The sequence below is a fragment of the Artemia sp. Qi Xiang Cuo genome, chromosome 6, assembly GCF_049724085.1.
Source record: "Artemia sp. Qi Xiang Cuo chromosome 6, ASM4972408v1, whole genome shotgun sequence".
Lineage (NCBI taxonomy): Eukaryota > Metazoa > Arthropoda > Branchiopoda > Anostraca > Artemiidae > Artemia > Artemia sp. Qi Xiang Cuo.
In genome coordinates, this window is record NC_142799.1 from 39,453,022 (window position 1) to 39,478,337 (window position 25,316).

At 35.1% G+C, this 25,316-nt stretch overlaps 1 protein-coding gene across 5 annotated transcripts in view; it reads left to right on the forward strand.

Moving 5' to 3' along the window:
- The window catches only part of LOC148951215 (mitotic spindle assembly checkpoint protein MAD2B-like), an 83,454-nt gene extending 59,509 nt beyond the window's left edge, over positions 1-23,945 (forward strand). For 3 of the 5 annotated variants that reach the window (XM_089090180.1, XM_089090184.1, XM_089090183.1), the window contains exons 2-4: positions 6,770-6,933; positions 19,409-19,586; positions 23,732-23,945. In XM_089090180.1, the coding sequence (XP_088946306.1) occupies positions 6,770-6,933; positions 19,409-19,586; positions 23,732-23,863 (474 nt within the window). In that variant the 3' untranslated portion in view covers positions 23,864-23,945. Of the gene's footprint in view, positions 1-6,769; positions 6,934-19,408; positions 19,633-23,731 lie in introns of all 5 variants that reach the window. The other 2 variants (XM_089090182.1, XM_089090181.1) reach the window with 2 other exon arrangements.
- Positions 23,946-25,316: the final 1,371 nt, after the last annotated feature.

Consider the following 25,316-nt stretch of genomic DNA (forward strand, 5'->3'; position numbering starts at 1 on the left):
ACTACCATTGTTTTGGACCTATTAAATATTCTGGGCACCCTCGGGGTCCAATTTATATTTCTGAGGGGCCTGAAATGTTTCCCTGAGGATTTATTTCGTGTGTCCGTGCCTGTAATAGATATTCGGGCTTATGAGGTTCCTTAAGCATATCTAATTGATATATATCTGTCTGCCTTCGCCATATATTATTATGGTAACTTGGATGTCTTGTGTCCGTGCCGCTTACTGGCGCTGACTGCCAATGCCGTTGGCTTGTAAAATTTTCATGTCCCGTCGGCAGGTTTTCGTGATTTCTATATAGCATTCTCGCATTATATTGGCTTTGTCGATTATTTGGGGTTTCCAATCGGTAATTAATTTGTCTGTTGGAGGGAGGGTTGTACCAGTTTGGTTGGTACGTTTAGTAGAGTACTGCTTGGCACAATCTTCCCTGGTTATAGCCTATCATACCAGTGGCACTAAACTTTTTTCCAACGAAAACAGAGTTGACTTAATCTTGTGTACTACCGTTAACAATTATCGGGATGCGATTGGGAACATAACGGCACTCTCGCGATATGTCCAACACGATTACAAATATAGCACCTTATTATTGTAGGGTTGTTTTCGTAATGAGACTGTTTGATAGGATGAAAACGTACTGTTTCCTGTCTAACGAGTTCTTGCGTTTTATTTGTTTGTGGAACTGGGGAGTTATCCCTTGAAAAGAAATTGGGGGATGCCTGATCGCCCTTGAAGATTAGATTCGCGTTTGAATCGCCTAGGCTATTTCTTTTTGCCTTATTGTGATTAGCCACCATTGTATGAATTTCGATCAATCGCTCCACCTCCTGACCTCTAAGATCAAACGTTTCAATATATTTGAACATTAATATTCTCTATAGTTTTGTGGATAACTGTTGCAAATAGATATCTAGAAGGAATTTTTCTAATTGTTCTCCTAAGCCTCTTCCGTATTTTCACTCTACTGGTATGCGTTTATTATCAAGACATTCTCTTATATTTTGTGAATAGTCAAAGCTCACCGTTCGGTGTTTTAATTTATTTATGGAACTGGTTTCTATAAATCTATCTTTAAATGCTTTTAACCATTTATCAACCGTATTTATTGGCAAGTTGGCGTTATTGCCTATGGTATGTTCAATCTGATTTAGAAAGGTTAAGGCCTGGCCTTTTTATCGTAGAAGGAGCATGTCGACTAACGCTTCTAGCTCTGTTTTATTAGTTGTACAAACTGGGCCAATTGGATATTGAATTAGTCAACATCTGATTGACCACTGTACTCTAGGATAGACTTTGCTATTTCTATATGTTTCGCGACCAACTTTTGCAGCATTAATAAGTCATTGAGGTCGTCCGCCATTTTTTTTTGAATTAATTCAAGATAATTTTTTTTTCATTTAAATTATTTGGGGGGAGCTATTCTCTCCCATGAGATATTTTGAAGGGTTTCCCTGTTGTAGCTTGGCGGCAAGAAGCCTAATCTCCTTACTTATATGTCTGTATAGTTCCTAATAATTAAAATTACAAGGTTTATAGCCCAATTAGTTCGCAAGTTTTTCTCCAATTTCCGACCGCGCCATATGTAGCGATGGAATTATTCCTACCGTGGTTATAAATGTGGTTGTAAAAGAAAGGACTGGGCTTGGTTGCGGTAACAAATATTGACCTAGTCAAATCTAATATCGTACTTTAAAACTTTGAACTTACACCTTATAAGTTTTCCGATAGCACCGCTTATAGCGCCAAAGATTGTGCCATCGAGCCCTGCGCCACAACGATGGGGAGTGAAGTAAATTTATAACCGCGCCCACTCAATTATTGAGTCACAATAAGATATGTGGCCATATAAATTTGACTCCTTTTCTTTGATCGATTTGAAGATCAGTTTTCCTGGAGACGTCCTTGGAGATTTTGCGAACTCATTACCTGCTACTAGGCTAGATGCAGACATGTAAAGTGAAATAAACATAGGTAAAAAACAATAGATTTATTGGGACTTACATATTTAGGTGCAAAGCAGTGAGTCACTTCAAACGACAACAATGGTGACAGAGGTAAAACAATCAAAGAATTGCTACGGTCGTACGCCAGGTAATTCTGTCCAAGCGGTCCTAATTCTCAAATACGAATACCTTCAAAAAGCACTTTTACCCCACTACCAAACGCAGTTCTTTCATCCTGCGCTGTAAGGACTGGCTCGCAATTGGCTCACATGGCCCTAGGATGCGAACCCTCGTCCAATAATACGTCTTAAATATTTTTGATGATTCAAACGTTCAAACGGTTCTTATCGTTTAAAGTTCCTACGAAAGTGACTGCACTTTTTCTCTTTGCTGATTAAGGACTTTTAATTTTTGAAACTAGATTTAGCTTAATTATAGGAAGTCGGAATTATCTTTAGAAGGAAGGAACTTTATTTTGGTATTTTAAATATATCGCATTTTGCTCATGGTACAACAGCGCAACGTTTAGCTAGATAAGAAGAAGAAGAAGAATACGGAGAATTAATAGTCTTTTGTTCACCATTATACATGAATAAACTGATTTAGTCGAGGGAATGAATTCTTATTCTAGAAGTCGTATTCCTACAAGTTAAGTTAGAATGAAAGAATGAGGTAATTATATTGGCTAACACTAAATATAGTTGAACAAAAAATAAAACCCCTATAAATATTTACTAGTTGGTATCACAGACAAAGAGCAACGTTTGGCTAATAGCTATAAAAAAAATAAAAAAAATATCTGTCGAGGAGGTATCATTAGCAATAACCTATTTCTAATGAAGTATTTCAAGTCACATGTTTACAGGGTGCTAAATCACTACCATTATTTACCCCCTCAAAAACTTAATTTACCCCCCTAGCATTATATTGGCTTACACTGAAAATAATTGAACTGAAAAAATAAAATCCCGATAAATATTTACTAGTTGGTGCGACAAACACAGCGCAACGTTTAGCTAGATATGAAGAAGAAGAAGAATACGGAGAATTAATAGTCTTTTGTTCACCATTATACATGAATAAACTGATTTAGTCGAGGGAATGAATCCTTATTCTAGAAGTCCTATTCCTACAGGTTAAGTTAGAATAAAAGAATGAGGTAATTATATTGGCTTACACTGAAAATAATTTAACAGAAAAAATAAAACCCCGATAAATATTTACTAGTTGCTGTGACAAACACAGAGCAACGTTTGGGTAATAGCTATAAAAAAATAAAAATATATCTGTCGAGGAGGTATCATTAGCAATAACCTATTTCTAATGAAGCATTTCAAGTCACTTGTTTACCGGGTAGTAAATAACTACCATTTTTACCCCCCTCAAAACTTAATTCACCCTCTAATACTATATTGGCTTACACTGAAAATAATTCAACGGAAAATATAAAAACCCAATAAATATTTACTAGTTAGTGTGACAAACACAGCAAAACGTTTAGCTAGATAAGAAGAAGAAGAAGAATATGGATAATGAATAGTCTTTTGTTCACCATTATACATGAATAAACTGATTTAGTCGAGGGAATGAATCCTTATTCTAGAAGTCCTATTCCTACAAGTGAAGTTAGAATAAAAGAATGAGGTAATTATATTGGCTTACACTGAAAATAATTGAACAGAAAAAATAAAACCCCGACATATATTTACTAGTTGGTCTACCCCTATTTATGCTGAAGCATTTCTAGTCGTATGTTTACCAGGATATTGAATAAGTACCTTTTTTAACACCACCCACAAAACTCAATTCCTCCTAGCATTATTTAAACTAAATACTTACCTCCACCACCCTCCCCAGAAAGTTCAGAAAGACGCAATACCCCTATTTATGCTGAAGCATTTCTAGTCGTATTTTTACCAGGATATTGCATAAGTACCATTTTTTCACACCACCCACAAAACTCAATTCCGCCTAGCATTATTTAAACTAAATACTTGCCTTCATTCCCCTCCCCAGAAAGTTCAGAAAGACGCAATACCCCTATTTATGCTGAAGCATTTCTAGTCCTATGTTGACCGGAATATTTAATAAGTGCCATTTTTAACACCATCTACAAAACTCAAGTCCTCCTAGTATTTTTTTAACTAAATACTTACTTCCACCCCCCTCCCCAGAAAGTTGAGAAAGAAGCAATACCCCTATTTGTGCTGAAGCAATTCTAGTCGTATGTTTACCAGGATATTGAATAAGTGCCATTTTTCACCCCACCCACAAAACTCAATTCCTCCTAGCATTATTTAAACTAAATACAGTCCCTTATCCCTTTTTTGCAAATGTCAATCAAATAATTCTGATTGTAGGATCCAATTCGCAAATGCTATCTACCGACACATTCATATCAAACTATTCTTGGCTAAAGGCAATTGTCCAAAAAAAAAACAGAAACCGCTCTTGATAGAAAATAATTCAAAGAAATGTAACAGTGGATAACGAAATTTGACAATCTCTAGTTTTCGATTTAAAAAAAAACAAAAAAAAACAAACAACCATACTCTCAAAACATGTTTGACCACTTTATATGTTGCCAACTTTTTTGCAATGTCCACGTGTAACTGTAGTGTCTCAGGCGTAGGTTTTCTTGTAGGGTTCATATCTATTACACTTTTGAGCATATTCTTCTAGGGTTCATATCTATTACTACGATACTACTAGGGTAGAGAGCAAATGAAAAGAAAACAACAAATCACATCGAACAAACGAACAACTTAACATAATACTTCAATAACTAAAAAAAAAATCAATGACGAAACTATTAACATAAAAAGACAACCATTACACGTTGCTGACTATAGCTTCGTACATATTATGCGTTGGGTCTAAAGGCGTCAGGAACTTTTCCCTTCTGGTCGCGATCACGACGAAGGGGTCATCGAGTCCTTAACGTGCTGATTTATACTGAACATACTACTTTCAATGGTCCATGTTTAACATGTCATGGTCAAATTTAACATGAAGTTCAAGAAATTTCAATCTACTGTTGAAGTCCAAAACAAGTTGATTAATATAACCTATTTACGTTAAAAATTAAATTTTTTTTTTACTAAAAAGTCCATAAATCTTAACAATTTCAGTAATTTGTTGGAAATCAAACAGCAAATCACAATGTCAGCAAAAAAAATTGATTTTTTTATTTGTTTAAAGTCCTGCAAAACATTTTGTTGGAAAGTAATTTTTTTTTGTACGGTGTGTAGAGGTTTCAAGCTCCTATATACAAAAATGTGGAATTTTGCATTTTTTGCCTGAAGAATGATCACGGATGCGTGTTTATTTCTTTGTTTTTGTTGTTTGTTTGCTTTTCTCAGGGTTGATTGTATCGAATCAGAGATTCTAGAGGGTCGGGAGAGGGCTCATTTGATCGGAAATCCTAGTGCCCTATTTAAGTGACCACAAATATTGGAGGGCATCTAGCCCCCTCCCACGCCCCTTCTTCCCCAAAGTCACCTGATCGAAATTTGAAGATAGCCATTTTGTTCAGCATAGTCGAAAGATCTAGGAATTATGTCTTTGAGGATGACTTGACCCCCCCCCCCCGCAGTTTCGGGAAGGACTGCAATTTATGAACTTTGCCCATTGTTTACATATATAGTGTTGGTTATTGGGAAGTATACTGATATTTTTCGGGGGGAGGGGATTTGTATGGTGGAGGATTACGTGGGAGGATCTCCCCATTGAAGAATTGTCGTTCGGGAAGGGTATTTTCCATGGAAGGGGATCCGGATTTCCCGGCAATATCTAAAAAATGATCAGAATTAAATATTTAAAAAAAACTAGTTGTTTCAGCTGAAAGTAAGTAGCAGCATTAAAAGTTAAAACGAACACAAATTATTACGTATATGAGGAGGTTGCCCCCTCCTCAATACCTCGCTATTTAGGCAAAAGTTTTGTTTTAGAATTTTTTAAGCTTATGATTATAATAGCTATTCTTAAATAATTTGAACAAAATGTCGAAATTTAGCGTAAAGAGCCATGTATTGCGGAGGGGACAATCCCCTCATATACGTAACAATTTCTGTTCGTTTTAAGTTTTAATGTTGCTCCTTACTTTCAATTGGAAAATCTTGTTTTTTAAATTTAATCAAGATACAAGGCTATTATTTCAGAAAGACAGATCATAACTTGTTTTTATCGTTAGCATGTAATTTAAAAAGGATTCTTTTCGGCATACAGTTCAAAATAACTGAGTCAGTGGTACAATGAATTCCTTTTGTGACAGCCCCTATAGCTTTTTCTTAATAATACCTCGCTACTTAGGCAAAAGTTTTGTTTTAGAATGTTTTAAGTTTATGATTATAATAGGCATAGCTATTCTTAAATAATTTGAACAAAATGTCGAAATTTAACGTAAAGAGCCATGTATTGCGGAGGGGACAATCCCCTCATATACGTAACAATTTCTGTTCGTTTTAAGTTTTAATGTTGCTCCTTACTTTCAATTGGAAAATCTTGTTTTTTTAAATTTAATCAAGATACAAGGCTATTATTTCAGAAAGACAGATCATAGCTTGTTTTTATCGTTAGCATGTAATTTAAAAAGGATTCTTTTCGGCATACAGTTCAAAATAACTGAGTCAGTGGTGCAATGAATTCCTTTTGTGACAGCCCCTATAGCTTTTTTCTTAATAATCTTGACCAATTTTCTCCTACTGTAAATGAAGAGTTGCCTTTTACTATGTTTACTCTGCCATGGTAAGTGCAACTAGTGGTTTTACTTGGTTTTTAAATGAAATAATTTCTTCGTTTTCTTTAACGAATTTATTTTGTAGCAGTGTTCCCATCCATCTGTCATGAAGTATATTTCAGACTCTGTCTCATCAATGAAAAACTCAATAGAAGACGACAAGGTTACCAAGGTTTCTTGTAAAATAATAGATAAAGATGAAAAATTAATTCAATCTGTTGTTTTAGACATCGGAAAGGTGCAGAAAAGGTAAGTTAAAACTGGCATTGCTGCTGTTTAATTGTTAAGTATATTTAAGTACCCATCATAGACACTTGGAATTAATAAGTTTGGAAACTTAACCCGATGCCCAGTGAATATGAGGAGGGTCATCCTATGTCTCTTAATTTGACTGAGATGATGTTTGTAGAGTAGCGCTGTCTAACTAAATAGCGAAGTGGCTCCCATGTAATATTTTTTTGTTTTTCTTCTCCTGGCCACTTCGTATAGAAGAGATGGATGTAGAAGCTTTTGAGGGGACTTGTTCATTGGAAGTTGAATCTTCTAGTGTCTATTTTAAGAGTCCAAGGTGATTAGCGGGCGAACAGCCTCCTTGATATGCCATTTTAGCTACCTTCTCTTGCGGCAAGGGCTGTAAATTATGCAAGTTGCCCAATTTTTATACATAGGTTTGACAATGGAAAAGAGTTTGATCCTGGGTGTCTGATTAACTTGAAATTTTCTGAGATAGTTCTCTGGGCTCTTATTTATAAGAAAATCCTAAATTTTATTTGGATTGGGGTTGTTAGGGGCCCCTGAAATGGGTGAAGAAAGTTTATTCCTGATTAGTTTTATTTCGAGTGAACTTTTAAGGATCGTTTGCTAGGCCAAGATTTTTAGAGGTTCCCAAGAGTATAGGCCTACTCAGGAAACAACACGCGTACCTGAGTAAATCAAAAGATGCTATGTGTACCTGATTTTCCAAATTATTAAAATGTCCTGGAAATTGCTTAAGGGATGGAATTGAAACTTTAAAGGGGCATTGGAGGTTAGGAGGATTGAGTGGACTTAAAATTTTGACTTGGATGGGGGGGAATCGAATTACACTAAGGTCATTGCACTATCATTTCAGCAGTATCCTGGGAATGAATTGGGGGAAGTTGAAAAGGAGTTGCGAATTTCAGGTTGAGTGTTGAAGGGAGCGGAAATTTGCTAACAATCTTTGTCTTTAATCAAGGTAAAAAACTAAGGTTTTGCAATATAAGGTCTTATGGAACTTTTCATTTATACACGGTTAAGTAGTGAGATAAATCAAAAGACACTACGTGCTGCGACGCTGTCAAAATAGTGTCTGGAATATCTTGGGAACGGCTTAGGGTAAGCATAGATACTGAATTATTTGAATAGTTGCTTGATTCTGTGAAATTTTGTCAAATCCTTTTGATGCTAAAAAATACCTGTGTAGTTGAATTTGTTCTATGCAAAAGTACTTTTTTCTTATATTCTTTTTTTATACTCACTTATCAATTAATAGACTTATGAGTCTGCTAGTAGTATCTATGTCTCCTTTTCTTACATCTCCATCTCCAACAAAAATTCCTTTTCTTACATCTCCAACTTTTTAATAGACATACTAAACGTTTGATGGGCTAGCCTACCCTAAAATTAATGATCACATAACAAAGTAATGCATAAAATATTTTTCATTGATAGCAATAGAAGATTTTAGTAAGCACAGCTACTGAAACATTTGAATAGTTTCTTGATTCTTTGAAACGTTGTAAAATCCTTTTGATGCTAAAAATACCTGTGTAGTTGAATTTGTTCTATCTAAAAGTATTTTTTATACTCAGTCGTCAATTAATAGACTTATGTGTCTGCTAGTAGTATCTATGTCTCTGAAAATTTTTTTTCTTACATTTCCTACTTTTTAAGAACATTCTAAACGTTTGACGTGATACCGTACCCTAAAAATAATGATCACATAACAAAGTAATGCATAAAATATTTTTAATGAAATAATGACATGTAGAATATTAATATAACAATATATTACATACATTATTATGCATTATTAATATCATTGAACAACTTCGTACATTTTAAATCTGTTCCATAAAATAATTCATCATGTTCTCTTTTGATACTATGGTTACTCTCTTCTCTTGGTTCGTAACCAGTAGAATAATCATTATTCCATGTTGAGTCATGCACTATTTTTACTGGAGTGTCATCTACAGGTTCAATATGCGTTTCATCTTTGGTATTATTAGGTTCATTGACTATATAATCAATAGTAGTAATAATGTTCACATGCGCTTTATTTTCCATCAATTTATCTTTATGTTCATTAGAGATATTGTCTACCAATGCTCTTTTTATTTTGCTAACGATTTCACTGTCTATTCTTACATTGTGTTTACACAGGTAACAGTTCTGGCACGTAGACAAGATATGGTTTATGATATTAGTGCAGCAGCTGGCCTTTCTTTTCCCCTTTGCTTTCATTTGAATACTAATATCGGAATGATGACAATAGGATCTATCAACAGGTAACGTGTTACCAGAACCATTAGCAAGAAGATGCCCAATTTCATAAATTTTTTTTTTTATGTTTGCATTCTCTTTAAGCGCTATCATCTCTGGAGATCTGACTCTCGCATATCCATCCTCAGCAATGTTGAGTGGTTTCGGTAGTCCAAAGAAATTTAGCTCCTCGCTGTCATAACAACGTACGCATACATTTCCAATAAGATCCCCGTTAATGCTTATTTCATAGTTCAATTTTTTTTCATTGTCATTATTCAAAGCAACGATGATTTTATCGTGTGCACACACTTTCGTCGAATATTTCATTTTCACTTTTTAAAAATATGATACAGGTAGTTACCTTCCAATGTACGAAAATTACTAATTTAATACATACAGTAAACTAGGTAGTGTCGATGATCAGCCATAGAGTACCACTGGTACAGCCGCAAACATATTTCATGTCATTTTAAGACATGTAAAAAAAAGGTGAAAAATGTCCTGGTTGTAGTAATAAGGCATCCACTAAGGCGTTCTCACATCCTTGCAAACCAACATATGTATATCATTCTCATTTTGTATTTCGAAATTATTAAATGTGATCTTTTTTTGGTTTTAAACATGTTTCATGTTGAAAGTCATTTCTATGTTAAAAAATTTATAAAAAAAATAAAAGTTAGAAGAATATTTAACTTAAAAAAAGTATAAAAAATGGGGGGGGGGGGCATTGGAGGTTGAGAAAGGGGCCCTTGGTGGTTGAGGTCCTTGGTAGTTAGGGTCTTTGGTGGTTGGGGACCTTGATGATTTTGGTCCTTGATGGTTCAAGTCCATAACCACTTCACTACTTGATTTCTAAGGATTTGATTTCTAGTGATTGTTCTGAATTTCAATATTGAATTTTTTTTCTTGGCGCCTACGACTTTATTAGTTTCAACTTTATGTATACTCCAATACTAAAGAATATTTTATATTACCTGCAGTCCTCAACTGGTACTTGTGTATTATACAGACCACAGCCAAGAAGTGAAGCTAGGTCAATCGACTTGTGAATGGATGAATATATTCTAATCCTATTCTAAAATTTATGTCACGTGGCATGAGAGCTACCAGTCTCTCAGACTTACCTTTAGTTGGTAAACAGTTTTAACCCATTACCTGTTTCATTCAATCCAATATAAAAATATTCTTATTATCTTTATCTGGTTTTATCCCATTATTCAAATCCATAGTTAAGACCATTAAGACCAGAATTATGCAAATGAGATATCTTCTGATACCTTAAATAATGTAAGCAATGCTGGACGAGATCTGAGATACCTTTAATAATAACTGGTTAGTTCAGCATTCCATACAGCTATTGGCTCAGAAACCTGTTTGGTACGTTCTCTTTTGATACTATAGTTACTCTCTTCTCTTAGTTCGTAACCAGTAGAATAATCAGTATTCCATGTTGAGTCATGCACTATTTTTACTGGGGTGTCATCTACAGGTTCAATATGCGTTTCATCTTTGGTATTATTAGGTTCATTGACTATATGGTCAATAGTAGCAATAATGTTCACATGCACTTTAGTTTCCATCAATTTATCTTTATATTTATTAGCGATATTGTCTGCCTATGCCCTTTTTTTGCTAGCGATTTCACTGTCTATTCTTAATTTTTTTACACAGATCACAGTTCTGGCACGTAGACAAGATATAATATTGGACATTAGCGTAACAGCAGGTTTTCCGTTTTCTCGTCGCTTTATTTGGATACTAGCATCGGAACGATGACAATAGAATCTATCAACAGGTAACATATTACCAGAACTATTAGCCAGAAGATGTCCAGTTTCGTCAACTATAATTTTTATGTTGGCATTCTCTTTGTGCACTATCATTTCTGGAGATCTGACTCTCGCAAATCCATCCTCAGCAATGTTGAGTGGTGTCGGTAGTCCAAAGAAATTTAGCTCCTCGCTGTCATGACAACGTACGCATACATTTCTAATAAGATCCCCGTTAATGCTTATTTCATAGTTCAATTTTTTTCATTCTCATTATTCAAAGCAACGATGATTTTATCGTGTGCACACACTTTCGTCGAATGTTTCTTTTTCACTTTTTAAAAACATGATACAGGTAGTTACCCTTACAATGTACGAAAAATACTAATTTAATACATACAATTAACTAGGTAGTGTCGATAACTAGCCATGGAGTACCACTGGTACAGCCGCGTTGTGTCGATGAGCAGCCATAGAGTACCACTGGTACAGCCGCAAGCATATTTCATGTCATTTTAAGACATGTAAAAAAAAGGTGAAAATTGTCCTGATTGTAGTAATAAAGCCTCCACTAAGGCGTTCCCACATCTTTGCAAACCAACATATGTATACCATTCTCATTTTGTATTTCGAAATTATTAAATGTGATTTTTTTTGGTTTTAAACATCTTTCATGTTGAAAATCATTTCTATGCTAAAAAATTTACAAAAAAAAAGTTAAAAGAATATTAAACTTAAAAAAGTATAAAAAATGGGGGGGGGGGCATTGGAGGTTGAGAAAATGGCCCTTGGTGGTTGACGTCCTTGGTAGTTAGGGTCTTTGGTGGCTGGAGACCTTGATGATTGTGGTCCTTGATGGTTCAAGTCCATAACCACTTCACTACTTGATTTCTAAGGATTTGATTTCTAGTGATTGTTCTGGATTTTAATATTAAAATTTTTTCTTGGCGCCTACGACTCTATTAATGTCAATTTTATGCATACTCCATTACTAAAGAATATATTATATTGCCTGCACTCCTCGATTGACACTTGTGTATTGTACAGACGATAGCCAAGAAGTGAAGCTATGTCAATTAACTTGTGAATGAATGAAAATATTCTAATCATATTCTAACATTTATGTCATGTGGCATTAGAGTTATCATTCCCTCAGACTTACCTTTGGCTGGTAATCAGTTTTAACCCTTTACCTGTTTCATTCAATCCAATATAAAAATATTCTTATTATCTTTATCTGGTTTTATCCCATTATTCAAATCCATAGTTAAGACCATTAAGACCAGAATTATGCAAATGAGATATCTTCTGATACCTGTACTAATGTAAGCAATACTGGACGAGATCTGAGATACCTTAAATAATAACTGGTCAGTTCAGCATTCCATATAGCTATTGGCTCAGAAACCTGTTTGGTACGTTCTCTTTTAATACTATAGTTACTCTCTTCTCTTAGTTCGTAACCAGTAGAATAATCATTATTCCATTTTGAGTCATGCACAATTTTTACTGGGTTGTCATCTACAGGTTCAATATGCGTTTCATCTTTGGTTTTATTAGGTTCATTGACTATATGATCAATACTAGCAATAATGTTCTCTTGCGCCTTATTTTCCATCAATTCATTTAAATATTTATTAGCGATATTGTTTGCCTATGCCCTTTTTTTGCTAGCGATTTCACTGGCTATTATTACATTGTTTTTACACAGGTAACAGTTCTGGCACGTAGACAAGATATGGTATATGATATTAGTACAGCGGTTCGCCTTTCTTTTCCCCTTTGCTTTCATTTGAATATTAATACCAGAACGATGGCAAAAGGATCTATCCACAGGTAACGTGTTACCAGAACCATAAGCAAGAAGATGCCCAGTTTCATGAACTACTATTTTATGTTGGCATTCTCTTTGAGCACTATCATCTCTGGAGATCTGACTCTCGCATATCCATCCTCAGCAATGTTGAGTGGTGTCGGTAGTCCAAAGAAATTTAGCTCCTCGCTGTCATGACAACGTACGCATACATTTCTAATAAGATCCCCGTTAATGCTTATTTCATAGTTCAATTTTTTTTCATTGTCATTATTCAAAGCAACGATGATTTCATCGTGTGCACACACTTTCGTCGAATATTTCATTTTCACTTTTTAAAAATATGATACAGGTAGTTACCCTTCCAATGTATGAAAATTACTAATTTAATACATACAATTAACTAGGTAGTGTCGATAACTAGCCATGGAGTGCCACTGGTACAGCCGCGTTGTGTCGTTGAGCAACCATAGAGTACCACTGGTACAGCCGCAAACATATTTCATGTCATTTTAAGACATGTAAAACAAAGGCGAAAAATGTCCTGATTGTAGGCTAGTAATAAGGCCGCCACTAAGGCGTTCTCACATCTTTGCAAACCAACATATGTATATCATTCTCATTTTGTAGTTTGAAATTATTAAATGTGATTTTTTTTTTGGTTTTAAACATCTTTCATGTTGAAAATCATTTTTATGCTAAAAATTTACAAAAAAAAAGTTAAAAGAATATTAAACTTAAAAAAGTATAAAAAATGGGGGGGCATTGGAGGTTGAGAAAGGGGTCCTTGGTGGTTGAGGTCCTTGGTAGTTAGGGTCTTTGGTGGTTGGGGACCTTGATGATTGTGGTCCTTGATGGTTCAAGTCCATAACCACTCCACTACTTGATTTCTAAGGATTTGATTTCTAGTGATTGTTCTGAATTTCTATATTAAAATTTTTTTCTTGGCGCCTACGACTTTTTTAGTTTCAACTTTTTAGCATACTCCAATACTAAAGAATATTTTATATTACCTGCAGTCCTCAACTGGTACTTGTGTATTATACCGACCACAGCCAAGAAGTGAAGCTAGGTCAATCGACTTGTGAAAGGATGAGAATATTCTAATCCTATTTTAACATTTATGTCATGTGGCATTAGAGCTACCATTCCCTCAGACTTACCTTTGGCTGGTAATCAGTTTTAACTCTTTACCTGTTTCATTCAATCCAATATAAAATATTCTTATTATTATTATCTGGTTTCATCCCGTTATTCAAATCCATAGTTAAGACCATTCAGACCAGAATTATGCAAATGAGTTGTCTTTTGGTACCTGTAATAATGTACGCAATACTGGACGAGATCTGAGATACCTTTAATAATAACTGGTCAGTTCAGTATTCCATACAGCTATTGGCTCAGAAACCTGTTTGGTACGTTCAGTATTCTATACAGCTATTGGCTCAGAATGTGGTTTGGTAGGTTTTTACCAAGGACATTAAACCCCTTCCTGGAGTAATTAGATGGACACTACTCAAATATCATATAACAATACCTCCGGGGCTGGCACAGACACCCAGAGCCCGGGGGCGAAGGTGATAATTTATGCCCGGGACATATAAGGTTCTTATTGAAGGGGTGGTCGTGTAAGCTTTGAAAGAAGATCATTTGGTTTGAAATTGAAAGTTATAGTTCCATTTTAAGAGTCAAAATTGATCAGAGGGCAATTAGCCCCCATCCACACCCTTTTTTACCCAAATGTATCCCATCGAAATTTTGCTAATAGCCATTTTGTTCAAAATAGTAAGATGAGCATGCAACCATGCCTCCGGGGTTGACACAACCCCCCATAGCCCGGGGCAAAGATTGCCCCAGGGGCACTTAAGGTTTATATGGAAGGGGTAATCGCATAAACTTTGGAGCTTATTTTGTTTGAAATTTAAAGTTCTAGTTCCTTTTTCAAGAGTAAAAAGTGATCAGAGGACAAACAACCCCCCTTCCCCTCCTTACACGCCTTTCTTCCAATTGGATCCGATCAAAATTTTGAAAAAGGAATTTTGTTCAAAATAGTCTTATGGCAAAATAACTATGCCTTCAGGGTCGACAATCCCCCCCCCCGCCCAGGCCCCGGGGCTTGGGCGAGAAATATATTCTATTTAATTTGCCCATTGTTAACATGTAATGATTTGTATCGGTAAGGAGGGCATTTTTGTTCCTGGATGTCTAGGAGGTCTACAGGTATTAAGGGGAAACTTTAAGAAAATACTGAGAGGAATGACGAACACAGTCAAAACACTATTTGCTTGCTGGTTGTAAAAAAGGAATGCCAATAATATCTAAAGAACGACTGAGGGTATTAAGCTGAAAATTCTATAGGTAGCCCATGTTGATGAGATGTTGGTGGGGGATTTTAGGGTAGCCACCCCTCCTTGCTCTTCTTAGGTGCCCCCTCTGCTCAACAGTGATTGAAACTTTGTAATTGTCATTTTGTTCAAACTAGGCAAAAGGTCTAATAACTATACTGCCAGGTACGCCATACCCCTATAGTCTCGAGGCAATGATTTTAAATTATGCACTATGTAAATTATTATATATCATAATGTAAATTATTTGACCATTTTTAACATGCTGGATTTATTGTTTGGTAAAAAGCGAAATATTTGATTCCGGGTATATCTGAAGAGGCTAAGGCCACTAAGGTGAAACCTTGAAGGATGTTGAGGGGTATGTTCTACTAAATCAAAAGGCACTATGAGCATCCAGTTTATGAAAAAGGAGGTCCTGCAATATTTTATGAACGGCTGAGGGTATTGAGTTTAAGCTTTCAGGATATCTTTGGGAGATATTGAGAAGGGAATGGACAGCTACCAGCCCCCTCTCATGCCTTTTCCATTGTAATTCCTCCAAAAATATTTGATCAAAATTTTGAAAAATGCTTCTTGTTCAAAATAGTCAAAAGCTCAAATAACTATGCCTATGGAGATGACATAACCACTGCCCTGGAGAGAGATGCTGAACACAAGAAAACACACTGTGTGCGTGCTGATTGTCAGAATGACGTATTATCAATATCTAAGGAATGACTGAGGGTATTAAGTTAAACATTTCAGGAGAGGTTGAAGAGCAATAGGACCTGCCCCTCTTGCCCTTTTCTGATGCTCTGTCCTCTTGTCACTGATCGAAATTTTGAAAAAGTGATTTTGTTAAACAGTCAAAAGGTCTAGTAACTATGCCTCCAGGGATGCAATGTCCCCCACAGCCCACAGGGTAAGGACTGTAAATTATGCAATTTTTCCTTTTTTATACACTGGATTTATTAGTAGGAACAATGAGGAATTTTTTATTCTAGGTGTGTTTGAAAAGGCTAAGGGTATTAAGGTGAAACTCTGGGGAATGTTGAGGGGCTTGTTAAACTAAATGTAAAGATACTATGTGCATCCTGTTTATTGAATAAGGTGTATCTACAGAGCAAGTTGAGGAGGATGTTAAAAAGTGGTCAGAGGTCAAACAGTTTCCCTCCCATTCCATTTTTAGCTGCCCTCCCTCCAAAGATCTGATCAAAATTTTGGAATAGTCGTTTTATTCGAAGTAGTCGATAAAGTCAAATAACTACACCTCCGGGGATGATTTAGCCCTCAGAGCCCCTGGGGCAAGGGTTGTAAGATATTTAAGTTGCCCATTCTTTATACACTAGGTTGGCTATTGGGGAAAGGTGGTATGTTTGATCCTTAGTCTCCGAAAAGGCTAAGAATATTAAGGTTAAATTTTTAGAAAAGGTTGGGGGGGATGTCAAACAAATTCAAAGCACTCTATATACAGGAGGATTTTCAAAAGGACACAACAACAATATCTAAGGAACGGCTAAGGGTGTTAAGGTTAAACTTTAAAGGCATGCTGGGATGCATGCTTGAAGTTTTAGTTGAAACCCCTTCCATATGAAGTGCGTCTGGGAAAAAAATATATATAATAAATTATTGAATCCTATGGTTCTTTATTAATTTTTTTTTTGTACCTAACTTTTGGTTTAAGACTTAGAGAGGGAATGATGGGTTATTTTTTGTCGTTAGTAAATTATAATTCCCGCAGCTTGAACTTATTTTTGCACCAATGGAGGTAGTCATTTTGGGAAACATAAAACAAAGTAATGATAGGGCAACCACGCTCCTTCTAATGCCCTTTTTAACTGCATTTTCCCCAAAGACATCTAGTCAGAATTTTGGTATAACCATCTTGTTTAAAATATGCGAAAAGTCAAATAACTACTCTTCCCGGGATGGCAAAACCCCCCATAGACCCATGTTTTCTGTTTTCCCCAAAACCCCCATGTTTTCTATGATCGTTTGTTTTGATTCCTGTTCGGTTTGGGTTTCATTTATTTTTTTGTAATAATTTCTCTTCATTTTGGTTTAAATTATTATAGGAATTTATTTCTGATTATCTAAGTTTAATATGGCTCTTTACTTTTCTTTGAAAAAAAAAATTGGTACTTGTATGATACCAGTTTTTCAAGTTGTGTGATATCCTATCGTTCAAGTTGTTCATTCCTTGACGCATTATAGAACCGGTTGTTGTTTTGTTTTTTTTCACTAGTTTTTTTTTTCAGCTTAGCGTGAGACAAGACAAATAGAAATAACAGAATAGACGGAAAATATTTAATTGGGCTATATATTTGCATTTTTTTTTTGGGGGGGGGGTAAAGTATTTGGAAAGTGTGAAGTTAGAAAACAAATCTTACTACATAATATGCAGAATAATTGTACCTAACATATTAGGCATGTAGATCCGCTATACTTTACCCCTACCCCCTAATTTACAAATATATAGCCCAAATTTGTTTCTAAAGTATTATATTTTTATCTTACTTTGGTATAATTCATCAGGATTGAGCGCCAGAGCAACATATTTGAAGAACATTAGGTTGGGTGTATATCATACAAGTACCAAAAAACTTTTTTTTCGGAAAAATCTTTATTTAATTTGAAGAAAGCACACGTAATATATTAACTAAAAAAGTTTTAAATTAATTTCGACTACATCTGTTCTTGACACCCCGAAATGAACCAAAAGTTGATTCTCTCCGCTTGATAATTAACTTTCAGTGTGAGTAGACTGAACTTAGGGGACTTTGACGAAGACAACTAAGTCAGGAAGAAGATCGATTTTAGGGTTTTCAAACTTTACAAAAATCGTATCCGTTTTTGGTGCGAAAAACTTTTTTTTGCCCATCCCCTTGAAATTTTAGAGTATGTGTTGAAACTTTTGTCACAGCAACCAGAAATCAGAACACAAGTCCTAAAATCAGTCTGAAATCGTGAGCCCTTTTCGCTATCTAGGTCCACGAAGTTCAGAAATTTTCAACATAGATGTTCATTACTCAACGTTGAGGAAAGGTCTGATTCATCTGGTAAAATTCATACCAAATATTCATACAAAATGAAAATAGCTCGTGTCTTGATTCTCCGCCAAAACCTTTTAATTAACATTTTTCAAATCAAACGCTAACAAACTACGAGCCGAGAAAATATAAAAGTGAAATAACAAAAAAAGAAAATTGATAAACACCATTCTTTGTGTAGAAAGGGCCGAAGGAACTCCTATTAGCAGACATAAAAAAAAAGAAATAAATCTGGTTTTAATGGTTCGTGACGTCTGTCTTTCTTTTTTGGTGATAATAAAACAGAGCTTCTTTATGAATGATCTTCTCTTTTTATAAATGATTTGCCGCACCTTTACTGAAAACTATATGTCTTGAACATTCCTTGGAAATTACTAATAGATTAAACTCTACGTTAGATATATAACAATATTAATTTCTGGAATTTTAGCAGTTCAAGATTTTATTTCACTGTAGGCTTTATTTTTAATGTTATGATAAGTACAAAAGAAAACGTTCGTATTATAGTTCGTTTTCAGTATGTCGCAAATGACTATTTCTTGAGTGATCATTATTGAGAAATAATGAGAAATCATTATGTCTAAGCTACTTAAACATAGGAGATAAAAAAGAGCCCCTTAGGATTAGCACTAAAGATTCCCCTCGACGAAGCCGAGGAAGAAACGCTATGACGCGCAAAACTCCTTGTATTTGGGCCTGTGAACACCATTTTATTTAAAGGAAACTGACCCTGTTTCCTTTAGATGTGTCCTTATGCCTCTAAACGTGTAAGTAAATAGTCAATACCTTCTAGGCTTTTCCACGATATCAGGCCAATAATTAAATGTTTTGTTGCGGCCAACATTGCCGAGTTGTAGAAAATGGCTGTGAAAAAACAAAGTGACCAACAAACGAATCGTTGTTTGAAGACTAGTTGGTTGATCTTTACTAGTCAAGTTGAAATTTAAGACTCGTGGACCTTCAAAGGATTACAGAAAATGTGTACACTTAGAGACTTCTTTTATATTTATCCTAGAAAAAAATTTGAACTCTACAAAGGTTTTGTTTTGCAAAATCATGTTCTCAGTATATTTTCTTTGACCAACAATTTGTACTAATTTGTGAGGGGGTCAAGGCTTTTATTATAGACACTTCCTGTCACACTCATATCTTTCTTTTTTTTTCTTACTTACATTACAAAAACAATGAAAGATGTATCTCTTATCTCAGAATATGAATGGCTGCTGAACTTAATCTTAAAAACTGTGAATATTCTAGAAATGAGGATCCTGGGTTTATTAATCTTGAACAAGATTTGAGGACACTTATCTTGAAGCTTACAAGTTGTGCAAAGCCTTCTCGATACCCTTCGGGGGATCTCTCCTTCAGGATAGAAGTTGAAACATTCATGGCCAATTTTAGAGAAATGGTGAAAAACAACAAGATTCATAGTAAGGTAAAATTCAGTGTTACCTTAGAATTTGTTGAAGCATTCATTAAAGGTAATATTCATTCAATTAATTGCACTAGCAGTAACGGTTCAGTTAAACCTCTCAATCAAACCATAGTACTTGAGTGAGCAAGTGTTCTTATTCTTGTATGATTGTCTAGTAACCAAGTTAGGTAACCAATATAATGTCCGAGTTCGGTAAGCAACACATCCAGGGTAGGAAACCAGCACAATATCCACAGCATAAACACGCCTTGGCGTGATTAGCAAGTATGAATGTCAAACTGCACAAAAACAAATTAATATGAACAGCCTTCTTTTAGAGTCGTCCTAGCCAAGTGGATGGCGCGCTAGATTTGAAATCCTTTGTTCGAAGGGCGAGGGTTCGAGGCTAGTTATTTGGTTTGGGACGGAGGTTAGTGGCGTGACTGTAAGCTCAGCCAGAATTGACTCAGCTTTAAATGGGTACCTGGATAAATATGGGAAAGGTAAGCAGGAAGGGTGTGCGAAATCACAGTATGCCCCCCGCCATTCCCATTGTATTTCCTGGCTAGAGGGCCTTGAGACGGAGATCAGCACTGCCGGTTCGAACTTTAAGGTATAGCACCGTATCCTTTGCTTCTTTTTACCTTCTTTTAGGTTTTGCTAACACATTCTTTCAACGGAATCTAAACAAGTTTTATCAATTAAATAGTAATTAATTAAAATGCTATGGTAAAGTAAACCATAAAAAAAATTAAGAAAAAAACATCATCAAAATAAAAATGCATATATCCACCTAGACAAGTCAAAATGAAATATCCACCTAGACAAGTCAAATGCTAAAATGGAACAAATGCTAAAGTAAAGATAGCTGATATACAGTGGATTACGAATCCAATACTTAAGTATGGTTGATAGGATCGGGATTTTTTTTCCCCGGAGAAAGCCCTTTTAAAAAGGAAACATTCTCCTCGACTTTTTGCATTTCCTTTATTTTCTTAGCTTTTTCTAAGCCTTTCTTAAGGAAGAACGGGGATTTTAATATGCATATTCAGAGGTGCATCACCCTCCTTCGTGTGTAGGTATGTATAAATACATGAAGTTAATATTAATATATGAAGCAATAGAATTACGTAGTTTTTTTGTGAAAGCGGGGGGTAAATTAAGATCAGATTGTAGACGCTTTAGTCTAAAATTATTCCCTTTATTGATAACCATGTTGGATTGTATTATGTAACCATATGGTTATATTGAATTTTAAAGGCTTTTAATTCTTTACTGTAGTAATTATGAAAATATATTTGTTAAATATTTCAATAATTTGAGATTTCTAACATGCTTCATCAGAAATTACTTAATTTTATCAGCTTGTATTTTTTTGGTTATCTCTGTTGCATTTCATTGTACTTCTTTACTAGTTCTATCGTTTACTGGAATTCAACAAGTACATTTACTAAAACCATCAGTCACTGTAAGAATATATAATCAACTCAGTTACTTTGCCTTTTTACTATTGCTTATTCACTAAATCTGCTTGTTTGATTCACTAAATCATCAGTATAATATATATAAACTCTTCTTTTTTCAAAAGCGATGCGAAGGATCATGTAAGTAACAAACACTTAGTTTTACAGGTCTTCTTGATTTTGTTCTTTCACATAATATTTTAATTTTCTATTGGTTCTTGAAAAAATTGTGTTGTATAGTTTTAAAAATTAACTTATCTATGTTTTTTTTTTTAATGATACTGTTTTTTGAGAAAGATTTTTCTCATCATCTCGTTTAGCCTTTAGCTACATTAACGCCCGAATCAAAAGACAAATAAAAAATCGTAGTACAGGATTAATTAAAACACTCATTTGCAAGATAGCACAATAAAAAATAAGAAATAAAAAAAAAGCATTTTTATAGTTCACACAAGATTCAATAAAACTATGTTCATAGCAGATTTGATTCCTTAAAACAGAATAAGAAGTATAGAAATGGAACATTTCCATAGTACGTAGGTAAGCAATCGTCTTCCAGACATGCTTTCTTTACTACTTCGAAGATAAGTATGATGAGCTAGTAGGTGAATAAAATTTCAAAAGATTTTGACGATTTTATATTTCTGCTGATTTCGTGAAAGTTTCTTTCACCTGGCTCTACTACTGCCTTTTAAATATCAAAGAAAGTTTAACTAGGGAGCCATTGTTTACAAAGGTTAGTTTTTCTTCTTCTTTTTTGAGCACTGAAGACGGCTCGGCGGAGGTCCTTGCCAAAATGTCTTCTTTTGTCTTTTCGTTTCTTTCTGTCCACTGGCTGAAATTTTTGTCCACTGGCTGAAATTACCCTCGTTTTCTTGGTTATTTTTTAATTATATTTTTTGCTTTTTGTCAAACGTCATTGTTTCCCCCGAAGATAAGATAGAGGAATAAGAGAGAAGTAATGAGGAACTAGAGACTTGTTTGGATTTTCAGGAACTCACCCCTCCCCCCAGGGCTAGGAAACATGAAGGGTAGTGTAAAATGTATTTATACAGGTAGGAGGGATGGGATACATAGGTAATGCTCATGATGAATAAAAAAACAACTTTTCAGTCTTGCTTAGGTTGAGAAAATATTAATAATATAATCCTAGCTCCTTCGCTTAAAGAGGAAAAAGGCAAAGGCATTAGTCATAGTGGTATATGCCCCTGTACAACCGACTGACGGAGACACAATGGTGACTCTGAAGAACTTCACACATTATTACAATAACAAATGAAAAGGATCCCAGTTAGAAACGTGGTATTTCTATCGGGGAGTTTTAAGTACATTTAGTGTAGGGAAGGAAAATAGCAGCCGTAATTGACTGCTACATTTTTTTTTTTTTTTTTGCAGAATAATCTAGTTATAACCAATACGGTATTTGGGCATAAGCATGGTGACATGGTGACCCTAACATTACGGTATGACGGCCAAATTTATAGATTATGCTATTGTAAAACGAAGATTGGCAAGATCGAACACAAGACACTAGGGAAAATAGAAGGGCTGTCATTGATGTTAAAAGTAAAGATCATTATCTTGTTGTGTCTAGAGTTAATATAAAGGTGAAAATTAGGAAGGTTAACTACCTTTGGGTAGTTATGCTATTGATAGACTCTAAGATGGGAAGCTGGGAGGAACTTTCCATGAATAGTAGGATATGAAAGTGGACAGTTTGAACTTCAACAATGTAGAAGATGGGTAAAGTAGGAAACATTTTGCAAATCAGCAGAGTATGCCTATGGGAGAAAAGCAAGGACCGCAGCTAGGGATATTAGTGAAAACTGTTTTTGCTTTGTAGAAGACAGAAGGGGTTTGTAGAAGATGTTTTGAGTGATAGACCATACAAGAATAAGAGAAAAGTAAGGGAATTGGAGAAGGCTTAAAAGTATGAATAAAGGAGATATAAAGTGGAGGCCATGGATAAAATTGCCAACGATCTGGAAGATGCAGCCGGACGGCGAGATAGTAAAATATTGTATTAGCATGTTAAGAAATTGAGAAGAAGTAGTTGGTCTGGACTTGTCCCTATTAAAGATGAGAACGGAACCTCAATTAGCGATACGGATAACGTTGAAGAGAGATGTGTAGAACATTTTGAGAATGTGTTAAACCGTAATATAGTTTTAAGAATGGTATAGATAAGAATGAAATTTTTTTGACAATTTGGAATTTGAGGAAGATTTCTTCTGTGGAGGAGGACTTAGAGAAAATACGAAAAGGATTAAAAAATAAGAAGGCTTCAGGTACTGATATTGTGGCAAATGAGTCTTTGAAATAAGATGTTTATGAAATCAGGCTTCAATTCGGACTTATCTACAAAATGATGATGAAATATGTAGTTTAGAACCGAAAAGAAACCCATTCATTCGATTGGCTTAATTTACCAAAGTCGTACCAAATTAAGTGAATTCAATTCATATACAAATGCTAAAATGCTCTATTTTAATACCGTAAAAAGATCTCAAAGTGCTGTATGTAGTTCTGTAACAAAAAACTTACATTGTTTTGTGCTTTCAATAAAGCATTGGTTTTGCATTATCCTACAAATATAAGGTAAGGATAAGGTAAAAATATAAGGTAAAAATACTGTCTTATCTTCTTCCTACGGAGTGCTGCTAAAATTGTTGCAGGACCCTCAAAATATATTTTCTATTTCAGGAAGATCCTCAGTGGATAGTTTGCAATGAAATGGATGTTTCAGATGCGGGATCTAGACTTATTGTACCTGTCCATTCAGTCTCATCCAGTCTGTGCAATATTCAGCTATATATTGAAGACTACAAGAAATAGTCAGGATTTGTGAATTTGAACTATGACTAACAAATTCAGACTGATTGTTATTATTTGTTGTGAATAGTATTTTTCAAGCCAGTTTAAATTATCTATTGTAATTGGTGTACTGGGTAGTTAAACCTAATCCTCCAAAGGAGATGAATTTCCCCTCTAAGGAAGCTTTGGTTAGCGTATGAGGGGTAAGATATTAACAGTTCCTTTTGGTGCCCATAATACAAAGTAAACTCTTTAAGCACAAAAAGAATATGGGAAGATAAATGATAAATGCAAATCAAAAAAAAAAAATTGCTCGTGAAACAATGTACTACAAAAGATTTGGTCGATTTTCAGACACAAACTTAAAAAGGCTGCTGGTGTATGGTGTACATAACTCTTCAGATGACAGCGATGTGCGATAGTCGATATCGATTTGTAGGAAGAAATTTAGAATATATCTATATATATTAGAAGAAATATTGAATTCAAGAAGCTGTGCAAATTTCATTGGTTTTTCCAAACAATGCAAAACTGCAAGCTCTTTCAGAAACCTACAAGATATTCAGTTTGTTTTGGAAAATACTATACGTAAGGCTGTAATTACACACTCAGAATTAAGAAGACTCAAAAGTAGTATTTTTCCTTTTCGAGAAAAGAAAGCGAGTCTCATTCATGTCTTGGTCATCTGAGCACAGGATGCTGGCCCCATCCCCCCCATTGCACTTTCTGACTGAAGGGTCTTGAGACGGAGATCAGCACCGCCGGTTCGGACTCTAAGAAGTCTAGTGCCGTATCCTTTACCGTTTTTTTTTTTTTTTTTACCTGGACGTCTAAGGAGATTATTCTAATAAGGTTTTGTTAAGAATGTTTGATTAATTAATAGTAAGAGTAGCAGACGTAAATGAAATAGCAATTAGAAACAGGAGGACATACAAATGTGCACCTGTAAATCAGGTGGACATGTGTCTTTTGATTTACTCGGGTTTGCGTGTCGTTTCCAAAGTTTAGTCTTGGAAGAACTTGTGAATTTTGGCCTAGCGAACAAACTGTACGAACTCACTGGAGGTACTACTTATCAGGCCCCATTCCCAAAGAAATATAATTTTTGTACCAGATAAAAACTCCGAAAGTTTCGAGCTAATCGGGCACCCAGGATCAAACAGCCCCTTTTTCGATTATAGAATCTATGCGTCAAAAATAGGCAACTTTCTTTTTTCACAGCCCTTGCCCATACCTAAAAGGTACGGGAGGTGAGCTGGTTGCCTTCCAATTACATTCGGGTCTTTAAAAGAGCACTAGAACGTTCAGTTCCCAATCGAATGAGCAACCTCCAAAGCTTATAGACCAACCCTTCCACACGAAACTGGCATGGAGAAAATAAATGCATAGAAGCCACTCCTCTCTTTACTTTGGTAGCGTAGTAGCCCTAATTTTGATTACCAGATGATTTTGTGTTACTATAGAAGTTCCTCGT